This window comes from Equus asinus, chromosome 11, assembly GCF_041296235.1.
Source record: "Equus asinus isolate D_3611 breed Donkey chromosome 11, EquAss-T2T_v2, whole genome shotgun sequence".
NCBI lineage: Eukaryota > Metazoa > Chordata > Mammalia > Perissodactyla > Equidae > Equus > Equus asinus.
In genome coordinates this window covers 32,453,261-32,468,236 of record NC_091800.1, presented here as the reverse complement: position 1 = coordinate 32,468,236, position 14,976 = coordinate 32,453,261, and the positions used below count along the sequence as shown (strand labels likewise).

The window sequence follows — 14,976 nt, the reverse complement described above, 5'->3', positions numbered from 1 at the left end:
GGTTTTCTTTACCAAGGTGGACAACACATTGTACATAGCTACAAGGAATTTTATTCTCTTGCCCACTTACTTATCTTACTAAACTTTCTTGCAGTACTTACAGGTATGTAATTAATATTGTTAGTTCCTAGTCTATTTTCCATCTCCAAGACTTACGTTTTCAAAATGAAAATATTTTTCACTCAGATACCACATGCTTATTGCATAAAGTCACACAGCAGTGAAGTTTCCCTGCTGTCTCACTCTCTTGTCTTCCCCCATCCCCCTAAAAAATCACCACTGTATTTACAAGCTCCTTGGTAATGGCTAAGAACAGAACCTTGCTAAAGTCAACTCAAAGACTAAACATAAAATGTTCATTGGTCTTCCAGATTTAAAATTTAGATTATACACACTTCACATTATATCATCTGAATCAGTATTATATCTACAGAAATTGAAAGACTTGGTATAAATTAAGCAGTCTAAAAAAATGAGATTCATAGCTTCTTCTAAACCTTTTTGCACAGGCATGTGCCATACCTGTAAATGCTTGACTATGTTGACAACTTCTCTGGTAGAATAAGGATAGTTAATAATCCCCTGGTCAGCTAACCTCCTCAGCTCTCCAAAGGCAGCCACAAGCTTCTGAAGGATGGGCTCAGGCACGTTTGGTCCATACTGTCTGAGCATCTCGAGCTCCGAGTGGGGTTTAGGATTATCAACTGCATGGCAGCTAAAAATATCACCTATAGGAGAAGAAAGATTCACATTCAGCATGCAACTAATCCATTGGAATGCCACAGGAAATATGGAATGGTTGTTTCAACAGTCATGGGTTGCTCACCAAAGCACTTCTATTTTTAAATGTGTAAAACTGTATAGAAAACTCATCCAACAATAGGACAGCATAGAGAAGAAAGCAAATGACTAAAGCAAAGGAAAAAGAACTGAGTGATGTGTGGTTTATTCCGCACAGATTTATTTCTGTTAAAAAATTATATAATACTTAAGACATTCAAATACAAAGAGCATAAAAGAAAGGTCCCCCTTGTGTCTCTGCCAATCCCACTTGCTCCCCAACAGGCACCCAATGTTCAGTGTATTTATTTTTCCATATCTGCATTAGCATTTTTTTAAATGCATACACACAAACATATATAGTTCAGGGGATTTATTCCTTTTCCATTAATTGGAAAATACTTTTCACATGGTTCTGAGACTGCATTTTTAACTTTAACACACATTGAATATCTTCAGAAATTATATACATCTATCTCATATGACTGCCTATTTACGTATACTAAAAAAGGGAGAATTAGTATCATCACTCTCCAAACAATTTATATCCTGTGCAGACTGTTAGAATATACTCTAGTAATTAGTTTTGGAAAAGCAAACCTGCAGAGACATTGTTTAAACTAAAATAAATAACAAGGAATGTAGAAACCCAAAATATTTCATCTGTAATTTAAGCAATTGAGAATGTACTAGAAAAATATAATCCATGCTCAAAAGAGAGACGAATTTCTCATATTAAAAGTTCATGTAATTCTACTGATTCATAATCCAAGAGACCAGGGACCAAGGGAAGTTAGAGTTAATAGAATTGCATGATTTACTATGTTCATTTTAGAAAGAAAGGAAAGCTAGTCAGGTAGCAATAGATTTTACTTTGACTTAGAAACCATTCAAGCCATTACTTTATCAGTTAATATGTATTTTATAAAAGCAATTGAATAAAATGAAAGCCGTGATAACTTCAAACTTGTATCTCATAGACTACACCTGTTCAAATACAAATATGAAGAACAGCTTTTGCTTCTTTCACTGAAAATAAAATTTAACACATAAAAACTATAACTGACACTTTCATTCATTCATTCATCAAAGAATTATTAAATTTTCCATGTGCTAAGTACTACTCTAGGAACTTTATACACATGAGTGATCAAAACACAAAAATCCCTGTCTTCGTGGATGTGGAGCAATCCACATAGGGAGGCAACAAACAATAAATGCAGACGTTAAAAACTGTACATTTCAAAGAAAAAAGGAAAAGCATCATAAAGGACTTCAGAAATGGTGACAGTAGGGCTCCTGGAGAAGGCGACATCTGAATAAATGCAGATATCTGGGGGAAGTTCATTCCAAGCAGAGGCAAGCATACCTGGCATGTCCAAGAAAGAGACAGGGAGCAGAGTAGCTGGAACAGAATGAGTGATGGAGAGAGTAGCATAGAGCAGTATAAGACACGAGGTCAGAGAGATAAGAGGATATGGGAGACGTATTGTGTGCTCTTCTGGAGAAATTCTATGCATGTCCAAGCATACTCATGTACAGATCTCTCTTGCCTTTTGTTTTTTTAATTCAAATGGAAGATTATTATACTCATTGTTCTAAGATTGTCATACAATATATTTTGAGGATTTTTTTTTTTATCAGCATGGGTAAATTTATCCCATTTTTTTTTTAAAGATTTTATTTTTTCCTTTTTCTCCCCAAAGTCCCCTGGTACATAGTTGTATACTCTTCGTTGTGGGTCCTTCTAGCTGTGGCATGTGGGACGCTGCCTCAGCGTGGTTTGATGAGCAGTGCCATGTCCGCGCCCAGGATTCGAACCCATGAAACACTGGGCTGCCTGCAGCAGAGCGCACAAACTTAACCACTCAGCCACGGGGCCAGCCCCTATCCCATTTTTTTTTTTTTTAAAGATTTTATTTTTTCCTTTTTCTCCCCAAAGCCCCCCCGGTACATAGTTGTATATTCTTCGTTGTGGGTCCTTCTAGTTGTGGTATGTGGGACGCCGCCTCAGCGTGGTTTGATGAGCAGTGTCATGTCCGCGCCCAGGATTCGAACCAACGAAACACTGGGCCGCCTGCAGCGGAGCGCGCGAACTTAACCACTCGACCACGGGGCCAGCCCCAACTATCCCATTTTTTTTTAAACAGTTATATAGTATTCTATTGTGTGGCTATAACAGAATTTCTTTATCCAGTTTCCATTTGGATGGACATTTAGGTTGTTTCCTTTTTTTTTGCTACTATAAACAAAGATACATTGCTAATCCTTGCACTTAAATCATTGCACAGGTAATTCCCTTGGATAAATTGCTCAATGTGGAATTACTAGATCAAAAATCCTTCTAGGAGACTGGACCTGCTCCACATTGAGTATGAGATTCCAGAATTACCTACTTGCCATAGAGAAGACAAGTCCTTCTTAAAGGCTCCTGATGATTAAGTTTATCCCAAGGCCTCTCCAATCATCTTGAATAAGGCTCCTCAGAGCTGGCCCCAAACCTTTTCAAAGTTAGGGGGATGTGACAAAAGCCAAACACTAAAAACCATTCTTTATTTTGTGTTTTATTCCAAGAGGCCCTAAATAACAAAATATGGTGTAATTGTTTAAGAAAACAGGCTCTGGAATCAAATAGTTTTAGATAGGTAGCCAAGCTCTAACACTCATTAGCTAAGTGACTCTAGAAAAATAGTTAACCTCTCAGGATATCAGATATTCTCTTTGTCTGAAACGGGGATAACAAATACTCTCACAAGGCGGTTGTGATGATGACACAGCACCTGGTAGCACTTAGTGATAGCTGATACAGCATCATTATTAAGACAATATTATTATTGTAACTGCTATTGTTTTTGTTATTATTATCATTATTGTTACCTAAGGTACCGAAGAAATCATTGCCTAGGAAAGGAAATCCAGGTCTGTTGGCCAGAACAATCATCCTAAAATCAGGATGAATCACTATAACATTTTCTCTTCCATTCACATTAGCAGAATCTGAAAAACAAAATTTCCATTTATTCTTTATTGATATTTAATAATTCTTAAAAATATCAAGTTACAAAAAAAATCAAGTAATAGCCTCTAGAATAACATAACATAAGTAGTCATACTGTTCAATTATAGAAAGCTCTAAGAAATCTGGCTGTGATAACTTGGTTGTAGGAAAAAACTCTGAGAAAGTTTGCTTAAGAACAGAATACTGATAAAGCATACACTAAATTTCATAGGAACTTGCATTTTTATGTAAATTCAACGTACATCTAAAAAGCAACTTGTCCAAATGCTGTCTTACAGTACTTAAACTTAGCTTGAGATGCTATTATTCCTCAAAAAAAAAAAAAAAAAAAGAGAGAATCTGTAACAAGCAATAACCTAAAGGATACTCAAAGGATAATCTAAATATCTTTCAGTTTTTCTCAAATCAGCACCTGCATCACTTTGCATAGAGCCTGCCATTACGCAGCTAAGGAACAATTCCTCTTTAGATCATGCACCCTGTTAACCACATAGAATAAAGGTCTTGAAGACCTAGTCAACTCATCAGTGCAATGCCGACATTTCCAATCAAGGGATCCTACCACAGTTCTTAAAGTAAGTGATCTTAAGTTGACTGAGCATTCTTCGTGCAAATATTTAAGGTATTAAAGGAAATGAATCCTTCCATGTGGCATATTCTACTGGTGGGTGCACATTTCAGATATAGCTGCTAGTCCAGACAATAAATTACGACAGAAAAACTTTATTACGGTTATTTTAAAAAGAAACACTTGTCATCTGGGTTTATTTAAATTTAAGCTATCCACCTCTAAAAAATGATAGTTGTGAAGCACCTGCAGTTTTGAGATGAGTCTGTAAGAACCTACACTTGTACTTTTTTATGACACCAAAAATAAATCTTTCAATGCATCATATATTCATGTACTAATATAACCAATAGTTTTAACATGTGATCTCCATTAATTTTAGTAGTGGCAAATAACAAAGGTATGTGGTCACAGGCAAAATTTGATTCATTGGTTAATTAAAATAAAAATGACGATAAAAAATGAAAATTTAAAAAAGCAAAGAAAATGAAAAACATAGCCCTTGAAATGACGGTTTATGAAACCATGTTCAAAAGAACTTCTGGGGCTCTTGTGTTTAAAATGTCATCATTAAACTTGGGTTTAAAAATTTTGATAAGTCCTTTATTTCTAGACTACCCTCAAAAGTGTATCAGAAAATGTAGAGTTCCCAAGAGATAATGACTCCTTAACCACAACTTTGTTTCAGCAATTCTTCCTCTCCATTGCACTGTCTTCACAATGCCTCTAAAAAGGGCATGCAGAATTCCCACCCTGAGGGTCTGACTGAGCTTTTGAAAAGATAGTAGTCAGGCTGTCTAACTCAAATTCTCATTTCCCCCATAAATTCACCGTGAACCTGAAATGTTAGAATACTGTTATTAGTGCTGAGTTCCCCAGGCTCAGAAATGGCAACCTTGCAATGACAACGTCCATGAGCATCTCTGTGGTGACGCACTTATACATTTTTAATGGGGTCTTTTTCGCTCTCTTCAAAGACTGCAGATTTTAGTTATTAGTCTAAACTTGTTTAGTTACCCTGCTATTAGCTATATATTTTTAATGGCTAGTTATAGATTTTCAAGTCTTTTCAGGACACAAAAATTTTAAATTAGAAACTAGAAAATGTTTTCACATTGCATTAGCAAACTTAATTTTACTCGTAGGTTAAACAGACTGATCAGATTCATTTATCTACATTTTCCCTAATAATATGAAAAAAACATAATAAAAGAAAGAAGACAATCCAAAACAGAGGATAACTTCTTCCTGAGGTAGGGGTGTGTGTGTATGGGTGTTTGTGTGTGTATGTAATATATATGTATACATATGTATACACATATATTCACACATATATAAATATATATAAAAGGCCCATCAATTTTTTTCTGATTATACTGAGTTAATAATAAACAATTTTAATATTGTGAGTAATAGAAACAGGCTAGAGGTTTAAAAAAAATTCCAGATAACAATGAAAGAAAATATATTGCACATAAATAATTGAGAGATGAGTATAATAAGGAGTACATGTTGGTATTCTCAGAGTAGCAAAACATAAAGCTGATTTGCCCTAAAAGTACTATTGAAACTTTCAAAGATGTTCTCTGGCTATAAAAAGTGAAACTGACAAAACTAGATTCAGACATATTGATTTTTACAAATTACTGTCAATACTTGAGTTACATTGAACTTATGCTTGTTACTTATATATAAGCAGTCAGTTAAGTGTGTGATTTGATACCAGAGATGTAAAAACTGCATATATTGAAGGAAAAGTTGCTTTTTAATACTCACTTGCAACAATGCGTCTTCCATCTGCTAGAATCATTTCTCCATTTTCTACTAGAGTTTTTAAAATACAGGTAACATTTGTTGGGGCCTTGTCGGCCTCATCTACCACCAGAACATGACCCAATTTTACTGCTTTAACCTTTGAAGACAGAACATTTATCATAAACAAAAAAATGAAAGCAACTGTTTTTAAGATGTCATCATTCATTGCTTCAGATTTATAAGAGCTGATTTTATTTAAGCTATGGGTATTCCATAACCTACCCATACTTAGGGTAACAACTTGTTACAAAAAAGAAGTCTGCAGCAGAGCTGGCAACAAAATTTATGGATCTCCACCAAAAGCTTCCATAGTTACTAAGCTGTTAACTCTACAGTAATCCTTTATTTCCCTTTAATAGCAGAATTATTCCTATGGTGGTGATGTCCACAACATTTCACACCCCACAGCAGAAGAGATTTAAAACAAGTATAATAAACAAAGAAATTAAAGTGTCATGGGAGTTAAGAGGAGTAAGAGAGAACAGGGTCTGAAAGGGTAGATTAGGTCTCTACTACTAACAACTTGATTGCTAGACCAAGAAATATGTACTTCACTTCATCCATTAAGTAAGGGGATGTAATTAAAGACTTCAAACCTAGATATTACAGGAATGGAGCTTGTAGCTACACTTTAGGACATTTAACCTGGCAGCAGTATGCAGAACAGACTAAAAGGGAATTACCATAATAATTTGGTTAAAAAGAGTTTTGGGGACCTGATTTTAGGGGAGGAGGCATTGGCAAAATGGAAATACAAAACATTAGATTATCTGAAGAGTTTTGCAGAGGTATAATCTACAGTCATGGCAACTGAATAGATGGGAAGAGAGGAAACGAAAAAATAAGCAAGAGTCCTAGGTCTTAGGTGGCTGAGTGAATGGTGACATCATGAAAAGAAAGTAAAAGCCAGGAAAAATTCTTAAAAACATTCTTAGAGAGTGGACAGGAGTAGATACTCAATAAATTTAAATGTAAACCCAGATTATTTTTTTAAATAGTAAGAAATATCTCATAACATAAAATGGACCATATCATAAACTCTCATTGCACATTTTTGGCATAGAATTGTAAGGAAATACAGATTAAGAAACGTGATTCCCTCTACCACAAATATTTTATTCAATATTCTAAAAAAACTAATAAGGATTTTCCTTTTTGGGTAAAAATGAGCTGAATTTAAAAAAGAGAGAGAGAGAAAACGTGTAGTTTCTACCCTCAACTCCAGCCTTCACTCTCTGTTCAGGGAAAGTCAGGCTCAATCTGGGAAAATTCAGGCAGGAAATCCTAAAGACTCCAATCACTGGGGTCTGGACCACAGAGGTTCTCATGATGGCTTATTTGTGCCACTGCTGCCAAGGAGTTGTCACCACAGAGGGACATGCATGACAGGCCAGGATTTCTTTGAGTCTCTTGTGAGAAGATAAGGAATGGATCTTCCCAGCTGCCCAAAACATTGGTCTAATACTTTATTCATTAAAATCATCTTTAAAAACATTCTAGAAGCACTGGCTAATTTCAAACTCTACAGATTTGAAAATGACAGCAATTTTTTTTTTAAATTCTAGAATGGAAAAGAAATCATTGGAGGATTTCTATCATTCCCTAAATCTCTCACTCTGGAGAGAGAAAAACAGAATAAGAAAACACGTTATTTTCCCAATAATTTGCATTTAAATACCCACTCTCCAAATGACATATGAATGAGTACTTTCCAGTTAAGACTGAAATATATTGGAATCTGCGGGAGATTCCCCCCTGGCTGAAATATAACTATCATTCAAAAAAATACAGTTGAAAATATTCATATAATTGAATTACTAACCAACGGTGAGTCTTCATACACAATAAGTCCATCCTTAACAGAAGGCTGAAGAGTAAGGGTTTGCACTGTGGTGTCCCTGAAGTTAAAGCAACACATTTTATAGTTAGCAAGGAAATAAACTGCCGTCTGACCATGAATAAAAAATGCAACACAAGAGCACTTATTTTTTCCTTTTTGTTCTTTATCCTGCTTTTCCCAAAATGAATAAATAGAGCAAATGAAATTCCACTCAGCAACTATCTTGCAGATGTAAATATAAATTACAAGGGTTTGAAAGTTAATCCAGGTTTGCAGATTATCCAGGTTCTTTACTTCTCTTTTTCCTTCCAGTAATTACCTTGTGATCATTTCACTCCTTAAAAACACCTCCTGAAGGTGAAGAGGAGAGATTAAAAATATATATTTGTATTATATATATAATATTTATATTATTTTAAAGTAATTTTGATGATGAGTTTGGTGAAGACTGGCATGGTGACATGGCCAATTAAAGCAAGTCTATGAATTACACAATCTGCCATCATGAGGTATGAAAGCCAGACTCTCACCTCACTCCAGGAACTGTGGGATTTTGAACATTTCTGCTGAGATTAAGGCAGTCCATTTTATTTTCTTAAATCTAACTGTTACTGTTACCTGACCCTCCTTTAGATCAGGATCTTCAAAAGTATTAATAATGAGTTATCTTGATATTATGTGCCTCTTCACATGATGAGATACGAAGTTCACATCACCCATGAATATTCTTGCCAATAACGTGTACTTTAACATAAGCTGCAGGTGATAGGTAGGTCCAGACATTTTTAAGGAGATAAATTTTACATCCTTAACTTGTACATATACTCTATCTTAAAACTAAAAAATCCTACAGCCATCTTGATTATGTCATACAGAGAATTTATTTTTAAAATGTGAGTAGTACTCTTTCTTTACATGAGTTCAAAGTTATCTTTTCAAACTATGCTACCACTTATTCAAAGTAGAATGTGAAGTCACAATTGTTTTGAGTACCTATATGTGTAAGACGCTACTTGGTGTGGGAACTCCAGAATTTAGTGCTATAATATGCTCCTGAAACTTCTACCCAAATGCCAATTTTTACTGCAAACTATTAAAATTTAAAAATGTATATTAGAAAAAAATTAATAAATACCACATGAAAATCACAGAGGAAACTTAAGATATCACTCAAATCATTTTTTGCTTTACCAAAACAAATTTAATCAAAATCAGTTAACTGCTTTGAGAGGCAGTTGTGGGGTAGTGGAAAGAGGACTTTGGAGTCAGACCAATGAGGATTCAAATTCTAGATCTTGCCACTTATTAGCCATATGATCTTGGGTAAGTAATAAAACCCACCCAAGAGGATGGTTGATAGAATACTTGGAAAGCCTCTGGCATATTATATGACAGATAGGAAGAGTGTAATTTCCTATTAGCTTTAGCTACTTCTTATTATTGCTGCTGTTGTGACTGAAAGTTCCTTGGCTGTCTAACTTCTTGATCTTCAGGCTTTTGTCACAGATGCTACCTTCTTGGAAATCCCCTCCTTGACCCTTTTTAGACCAGGTCAGGTGGCCTTGCTGTATGTTCCTTTTGACCCTGGATCATACTATACTGTAGTCCAGTCCTTAACACACTATATTGTACGTGCTTATTTTAACATCATTCTACAGAGACTGTAAGATTTCAGAGCTTGTCCCTCATCCTGTCTCCAGCATCTAATAGATGTCTGGCTTACAAGATGAATTCAACAAATATTTGTTGAATAAATGAATGCATAAATGAGTGAAATGAACAAAAATGCTAAAAGTTAAAAAATCAACACTGTAGCTGATAATGCAACATATAGTATGTGGACTTCCAAATTTATTGGATCATGGAACTCTTTTTTTTTTTTTAACAGAGAATCTGGAACTACATAATCCAACTTTAGTAAATGTTGGGTTAGATTAAGGTTGGTCAACCTTAGACCTAAGGGTCCTCTTAGAGGTAAGGAATCTTCCTTACTCATTTATAAGTGTGTATCAGAAAAGTACAGTCTGCTGAGAAGTACACTTGGAGTTGACTAGTCAAGGGACTGAGGGAGAGATGGTTTATGTCCATCATGAACTCCAACTGAGCTGAATTTAGACTTACTATTGTAGTAGGTAATTCCCCAGGGGTCTACCCTATTGCTATTCTTGACCCCTATTCCAAGCTCCCAATCCCATGATCCTAGCTCTCATGGACCTGGTGCCTGTCCCTGGGATCTACTGCTTCCTATGGTCTTAGTACTACACTTTACAAGGAATCCAATATTATTCTTTAATCTTTGCTAAAATTCAAATTAAAATGTGTCTAAAATAAAGCCTTGGGGGATCTTAGGAAAAGTGAAAATATATTGTGACAATTCATTTGCACTTATCAACTTTAACATGAATAAAATGTTTCTTATGCAATACTATGATATATAGTCATATATCTATTTCTTGTATTCTTGGGTCTTACAAGTTTATTGTAAGACATACTTTATCCTATCTTCTGTTAAAAAATTAATTTTTAGAGTTTAAACAAATCATGAAAAGAGTTTATTCTCACGAATTCAGTGTTAATATTCTTGCAATACAGAACGGGGTGGGTGAGGAAGAGAAAAAGATGTGATCACACAGATTTCTATAGCAATATAAAGAATTTCTCACCTCAGCTGTCACATATTTAATGGGCAACAACATGACACCTTCCAGCACCAAAATGGAAAAAGGAATTCTTGTATCATTGTCAGTAGAAAGGAAATTCAGTTGTCATCTTAATAATTATAGTGCTTCACAGCAGATTAAGAACAGGAAATTCAAGCTGAATTTCAACTTTAAAAAGACAAATGAAATTGCTCTATAACACTTGAATTCTGATAGCACACAACTTTTCAAGTTAGATTTCTCAAAAGATTTGTGTGCTGTAAAGAAAAACCATAGGTTTGAGGGAATAAGCACAAATGATATGATTTCCAAAAGGGCCTACAAATGAGGATAAATACAAATGGGCATCAGAGATTTCAGTGGAGTAGTCTGCGAGAAAGAGGAATTTATAGGATAAAGTGGTTTTGTTCTGCTCTTATTAATGATTCTTTTGTCTTATATATCAAAGGAAAAGCAAAGGCTTACTAGCCTTTGTAAAGCCTGTGTAAAAGCCTATGTAAAATGATATTAAATTAAAAAAAAAGAGTTGGCTTATATTTCAGTAAGTTTCCCTGAATATATAAAAGTAGAAAACAATCCACTATCTTCTACATAGTACTTATTACAATAAGAAAAAAGCTTATTTTTCAAGATATTTATATTATAAACTTCAACTTAGTAAGTGATAAGGTAACTGCTACTATCACAGGTAGCATATACACTGACTCTTAAGGACAAGATAATGATTCTTTTTCAGAGGGTATTTGATTAAAATCACTGATCTATATTTATGAGCATCTTGGGTCAAAAGATATTAATTCTCCACACAAATAAGCAATGACCCTAAGAGAATATTTTATTTGCTACAATTTCAATTCTAATTTGTTCTTCTCAAGAACAGCTTTGAAATAGAAGCTTATAAAAGTTAAAATAAAGTCAACAATTTCAATAATACTGGGGAGAAGAAAAGTTAAAACACAACTTAGTCACATTTCCTTAGCCTAAGGATTAGTGAAGAGATGGCTTTCCAGTACATAACAGTTACCAGCAATGCTTCATGAATTAATTAGAATGTTCAGCTAATTGTTGACATTTATGTTAGCACCAATTGTTCTCACTTCATACTATCTTACAAACTAAAGCTGTCTATCAATTAAAGCCTCTGTTGATTAAGGGGTTGCTCAAAGAAATATGCTGCTAAACTCTACTCTTCTTTTAACACTGTGATCTTAAAGTTTTTTTTAATTGAAGTTATTAATGTTTCGACAGTAATTTAAAATAATTCCTCATGCAATAAAAGTAATTAGATTCTATGAAGACCAGGTTTTTGTCAAAATAAGGAAAGAAAATTGGCCTCTAGAGAGCAAGCACAATCTGTTCTGAAGTGTTGTTTGTAAAAGTACATTAAGCTAATATCCTCTAATTTATTGAGAAGCAAAAGATCTCAAAATAGTGATGTTTATTTTGAGGATAATATTTTAGTGAGTTGTATTTAAATTGGTTTATGGTTAGCTTTCTTTTAGAAAAATAATAAACATAAGAGTGAAGGAAGAAAGAAGACATACAAGAGTTTCAAATAGCTAACAAAAATCTCTAACTTTAAGTCTTTAAAACAAAAATGGCTATAGGAATAGTCCACTCATTAACATAAGCTAAACACAAGAAAGGAAAGATAGAATATGGCACATAAGAGGCACTTTACAAATATTTGCTTAATATTTTAAAAAGATGGATGATTATGAAAACAGAATTAAATTAATTTTTGCCAATAAGTATAAGCACATTACTGAGAAGTAAATGCTGTCAAAAGACATTTTCACGTGAAGAAGGTTCATGGCATCATCAAGAATATAATTTCCACAAGACTGATTTAAAAATAAGTTAATGAAATAAAGCAAGGAACACTAATAAAACAGAGAGCGGTACTTAGACACAGATAATGCAAACAAATTTAAGAATTAATCAACATTCACAAACATTCTGGGCTCTCTGCTAAATAACAGCATATCACCTTCCCACCCTTGCTTATAAAAGGCAAATTTACTTCGTCATGTTTGGAAATAAAGTTCCCTAGGCCCTCAAAAAAAGAAGTTATTATTATAAGCAGCTTTGCCATCTAACATAAAAAAAGGAAGACACAAATTAGCTATGATTACTGCAGTTTTAGTTAAAAACCAGCACTGGACTAAATCTGAGTCCTCTTAGTTTGGTCAATCACTTAACCCCTTAAAGTCCAAGATTACTCATCTCCACAGAGGGAACTAAAATAAAACATCTGAGGGAATATAGTAGAGTAAAAACTAAGATAAAAGTGGAGGGAGAAATAGTATTATTATATGTGCTTTGAAGGAAAATTCCTTTTAGTAAGATAAGCAAAATATTATTTCTGCCCAAGTGACTGAAAAGACTCCAGCTCTTAAAACAGTTGTTTTGGAGGACAAATAGTTTATTTAGTAGTCAATCACTCATCACTAATATGTCCAGATGCAAAAAATCCTAACAAACCATAAAAGGAAGGAAGACATTAGGAGGATAATATTTATGGAAGGAAGTCTACTGTGACGCAACACTCTGTGCTTCAGAGGCAGCTTCTAGCTGGGAGCAGCAGGTAGAAAATAGCCACAGCAAGACAGTCATTTGATGGAAGCTAAACATTTCAGAACATGCTTAGTTTTCAAAACCTACTTACCCTTCTCACCACATCTCCTAGTAACATATTAGCACTATTTAAAAAGAAATTCCTCCAATATTCAAAGCCATGCTGAAAAAGTCTGTTAGCAAACTCTTAAAGTTTTGTAAGTCATCTAGTCTTTAAAAACAAATCTAGTAAAATGGTATATTAAAAAGTTGGATCTTTTATTTTTATTCTGAAAACTAGCTTTCTGGCTTGGTAAATTTTAGGGACTCAAAATGACCTAATTTCTTCGTAGGAACTTCATTTCCCTTTTCCAGACAAAAAAGAAAAACGGTATGCAGGTCCCTTATTTCTCCTGTCATTAAAAAATGCATTTTCTAATCAGTTTTTTAAAAGGACTAGAAGAATGAAATGCAGGGTAAAAAGAAAACTGAATGAGTCTGCAAAGATGCACACACACATAAAACCAGAGGGTGAGACTGGGGAATATACCAGATAAATTTACCAGAAAATAGAGTATTTAGTAATTTATATATTTTAAAAGCCTCATTAATTGGGTAACAACATAAAAGTGTGATAGAGTAAAAAAAATGTGATCATTTTTTCATATCAGGACTTTCCATAATCTTTCATTCAATAAACATTTATTGCACATTTACTAATGGGCATTGCTTAAGATGCTGAAGTATCTGTGAAGAAAACAGGTAAAACTTCCCTCCCTTGATGAAGTTAAATTCATAATATAGTTAAGTGAACTTATCTTACCTTACCATGCCAATAATGTACCATACTAATAAAGTAGTTCATACTAGATCTTGCATGAGGTAAAATATCAAAAGATATTTTACCACAGGCAATTCAAAATAAAGTTAAAATAAATATTTGCAATCGCTAAGACAAAGGACAAACAGCCCACTGCTATTTAAGTCCATCAGGAGACTTAAGCCCCCAGTTCTCCATGAAGCTGGTTAGGCATGTGTCTTTGATTAATAACCCAAAATACATTTTTTGTGTAATACTTATTGCCTAAAACTTACTATGCAAGTTGCATTTAAATATATCATGATATTACTTGATATACTATAATCTATGAATTATTTTATCTGCATTTTTTTCCTGCTTCTTTTGTTTTTCTCCCCAAGTACCCCCAATACACAGTTGTGTATTTTAGTTGTGGGTCTTTCTAGTTGTGGCATGTGGGATGCCGCCTCAGCATGGCCTGATGAGCAGTGCCATGTCTGTGCCCAGGATCCAAACCGGCGAAACCCTGGGCCACTGAAGCGGAGTGTGAGACTTAACCACTCAGCCACGGGGCCGGCCCCTTTATCTTCATTTCTGGTTGTTCATCAACTGGAGGAAATTTCCAATGTTCTGGTTTTAAATTTATCACACTTTAACCAGTTGAGTCAAACAGAAAGTATAAAAATAAGCATTATATTTGGGGAAACGAAATCTATATTTAAGTTTTCCATAATTTACCTCTTTTATTAAGTTTTTATGATAGATTTTCTTAAAAGAAGACACTAGTGCATCATAAGAAGAACAATATATATTGCTTTTAGCAGCAAAAGTTCAAAGAGTTTGTTTCAGCCCCAGCCTGTTTTCCAGTATCATTTTAATGGCAGAGGAGAAGGAACAAACACCTCTGAGGAACTAAGAGGGCAGAAGACCAGCACAGGC

At 34.3% G+C, this 14,976-nt stretch overlaps 1 protein-coding gene across 2 annotated transcripts in view; it reads right to left on the bottom strand.

Moving 5' to 3' along the window:
• VWA8 (von Willebrand factor A domain containing 8) overlaps positions 1 to 14,976 on the bottom strand; it is a 357,448-nt gene that overhangs the window by 147,867 nt on the left and 194,605 nt on the right. For both annotated transcript variants that reach the window (XR_011492999.1, XM_014866869.3), the window contains exons 22-25: positions 8,005 to 8,080; positions 6,144 to 6,279; positions 3,658 to 3,777; positions 523 to 728 (exon numbers count right to left, since the gene is read on the bottom strand). Coding sequence is in view for 1 of the 2 variants with exons in the window: in XM_014866869.3 (XP_014722355.3) it covers positions 523 to 728; positions 3,658 to 3,777; positions 6,144 to 6,279; positions 8,005 to 8,080 (538 nt within the window). In the remaining variant the exon portion in view is untranslated. The remainder of the gene's footprint in view (positions 1 to 522; positions 729 to 3,657; positions 3,778 to 6,143; positions 6,280 to 8,004; positions 8,081 to 14,976) is intronic.